Source organism: Limulus polyphemus, unplaced genomic scaffold (assembly GCF_000517525.1).
Source record: "Limulus polyphemus unplaced genomic scaffold, Limulus_polyphemus-2.1.2 Scaffold2689, whole genome shotgun sequence".
In the NCBI taxonomy this organism is placed as follows: Eukaryota; Metazoa; Arthropoda; class Merostomata; order Xiphosura; family Limulidae; genus Limulus; species Limulus polyphemus.
The window spans coordinates 77,107-80,189 of NW_013668299.1; the positions used below are offsets into that span (position 1 = coordinate 77,107).

At 33.0% G+C, this 3,083-nt stretch overlaps 1 protein-coding gene across 1 annotated transcript in view; it reads left to right on the plus strand.

Moving 5' to 3' along the window:
* The window catches only part of LOC106467643, a gene marked incomplete at its 3' end in the record, with an annotated part of 122,707 nt that overhangs the window by 33,395 nt on the left and 86,229 nt on the right, over positions 1–3,083 (plus strand). The window contains exons 4-5 of the mRNA XM_013928015.2: positions 392–510; positions 2,904–2,969. Of these exons, the coding sequence (XP_013783469.1) occupies positions 392–510; positions 2,904–2,969 (185 nt within the window). The remainder of the gene's footprint in view (positions 1–391; positions 511–2,903; positions 2,970–3,083) is intronic.

Consider the following 3,083-nt stretch of genomic DNA (forward strand, 5'->3'; position numbering starts at 1 on the left):
TATATATATATATATATATATATATATATATATGTCGTAAAAGATTTGTAAGCCTAAATTTTGAATACCAGAGAACATAATGAAATCAATGTGCTGAAAATACGTCAAATAAACTTATAAAACCAAAGCATTGGAGAAATAGCTTCGGTTTAGTGTAGCTGTGAATACTAAATCATAAATCAACTACTCAACAGGAAAAAAATATTAATTGTTTAGGCTTAATAAATTATTACGATGTTGTCAAACATATATTCACTGTACAATGTTGTTGTTTGTTCGTCGCTTTAACTCTTAGGACTGTAGCGATAATTAATTTGATCTAACACTAATATTATTGGCCTTCTGACATCATTAAAAAGTAGCTAATCAATTCGTACTTTATCTCCCTAAGGCACCCGACTAGGCCAGGCTTCCGAGTGTTTTGTTTACTGGAAAGACACGTCAACAGGCGACACCTGGGGGCTAAACTTTACATCACCTATCGATGCCAAGCAGTTCAGAGAATGTTGCGTGAGTGTTTTTTTTTCATCCGTCGATTTGTCTAATTGTGTAGTTATTATGACGACTTCAACTTAAGTGTTCGATATATATGAAACTCTAAAAGTGCCTGTGAGCAACAAACTTTGTTAATTAACCAAAGTATCCGAACTGCTGAAAATCTTTAAAAGTCAGTCGCACAGATGTCGCTGAGTAATCTACATAAACAATTAAACGTTATTGGTCGCTTTCAAATGACGTGAAAGGGAAGGAGGTGGGGAGTAACTTTGGAAAAAAAAAACATTTTTCTATTTTACGAATTTACATTTTCAAAAATAAAAACGTTCACTCCATTCGGTTTTTATTTCTGAATTTCTTGATTTTTATGAAAGTAAACATTTAAAGATATTCAGATACTTTAAGCATTAATTATTTTACAAAAATGTTGACTTTTTTTATAGAAGAAATAGTGATTATAAATATTTCTGTAAGTGTTCAGGAATGTCACGTTTGCTGTATGTAATAGAACATAACTTAACGTTTTGAAACAACACGGGACCAATTGTTTGGTCCCATCCTCTAAACTAAACTAAAATTAATAAATAAAATTTTTAAAAGAATCTTAAAGCCAGCCCTCATCATTTATATGTTTATCAAGCTTTCTCTTAAACTCGCTTAAATTTACTGCCTCCATCACATCCGAAGGCAACCCATTCCAAAACCCAACCACTCTGTTAGAAAAAATTTAACTGTCTTAGCTGAAGGTGACTCCTATCCTGCCAAAATTTATATTTGTGTCCCTTAGTTCTACAGTTCTCACTGTTAAGTATGAAAAAAGATGATGCATTAACACTATCAATTCCCATTACAATCTTAAACACCTCAATCAGATCCACCTAACTCTTCTTTTTTCAAGAAAAATCCATTTCAAAGATCTTAATCTTTTTTCTTATAACAACCTCTCCATCCCAGGCACCATTCTAATAACCCTTCTCTGAACCCTTTCCAACAATTCAATGTCCTTCCTAAGGTAAGTAGCCCATGACAGAATACAATATTCTAAATTTGGCCTATACAATGAAATTATAACCTCTTTAGACTTATATTCGGCATTTCTGTAGATACGACCTAAAATCATACTTACCCTACCACTAGCACTAGCATCCTGCTTGGATGGCTTAAGAGACTGATCAACTATTTCACCATTATTCCTTTTTTTCGTGATATTGTGAAGTTATTCCCATCAAAATTATACTTATAATTCAAATTATGATATAACCCACGTGCATTATCTTGCATTTATTATAATTAAAACCCATTTGGCATTTATTTGCCCAATTCACTAAATGATCTAAATCCTTTTGTAAATCAGCAGCATCCTCTTCACAGCTAGCAAAACCAAAGACCTTAATATCATCTGCAAATTTGATTAATTTATTGACTATTCCTTCATGTATATCATTGATGTAAATCAAAATGAGCGAAGGTCCTAAGAATGAACCCTGAGGTACCCCACTTATGACATTAATCCAGTTTGACTGATCTCCATTTGTAACAATCCTCTGCTTTCTTCCATCTTGCCACTCTTCTATCCAATTTGCTAACTTATCCCCCTCACCTATAGAGAATGTTTTTACAAACCTTTTATGTGGCACCTTGTCATATGCTTCCTGAAAATCCAGATGCACCAAATCTACACCCTTACCCTCATCTAAATAAGTAGTAACATTTTCAGACAATGTTAAAAGATTTGTAAGACAAGATTTTCTCTAGGTGTAACTATGTTGACTATCCAATAAAATTCTAAACTTTGTTAAATGACTTTGCAAAACATCTTTTAACAGACTTTCCAAAACTTTTCCCACAACTGATGTAAGACTAATGGGTCTATAATTACTGGGACAATTTTTATCACCTCTCTTGGAAAGAAGAGTTACATTAGCTAACTTCCAATCCTCTGGTACCTCCAAGGAATTACAAAAAAAATAGTAGCAAGTGGCTCACATATCCAATCCTTAACCTCCTTAAAAACCCTTTGGGAAATATTGTCTGGCCCAGGAGTCTTATCATTCTTTAAACTTTTCTTAACAAGCTCAGAATTAATGCAGCCATCTTGTTTGGTCTTGTTTCCATCTGCCAACTGTTTAAGTTGAGGAATACTGTTTAAATCGAAGAAAAATCATAATTCTCGTAATCATCAGATACAAGCCTTCCTTTATCATCCCTCAAGAGTCCTACCCCCATCCTAACATTTTGTTCACCCTTAATATATTTAAAGAAATTCTTACTCTTGATTTTTACATTTTCAGCCAACCTTTTCTCGTGCATCCTTTTTGTATCTTCAAAAATTTCTTATTTCAGTTTAAAATTACCCCCGATAGACATTTCTGGAGATTCTTGAGTAACATATTTATGATGTTTTTCAGTCGCCTTCCTTCAAATTTGCCCGAAAAGCTTCATCTTCCTACTCCCTAAAATTAGAACCGCCAAAGGTAAGATGTTTTTATATCTTTCAGTCTATTAATGTTTTTAAATATTAAAAAAAAGATTTCTTGGCCATAAAGTGTTTTTTGTAGTTTAAATCCTTTTTGTCGATTTAACCGTAG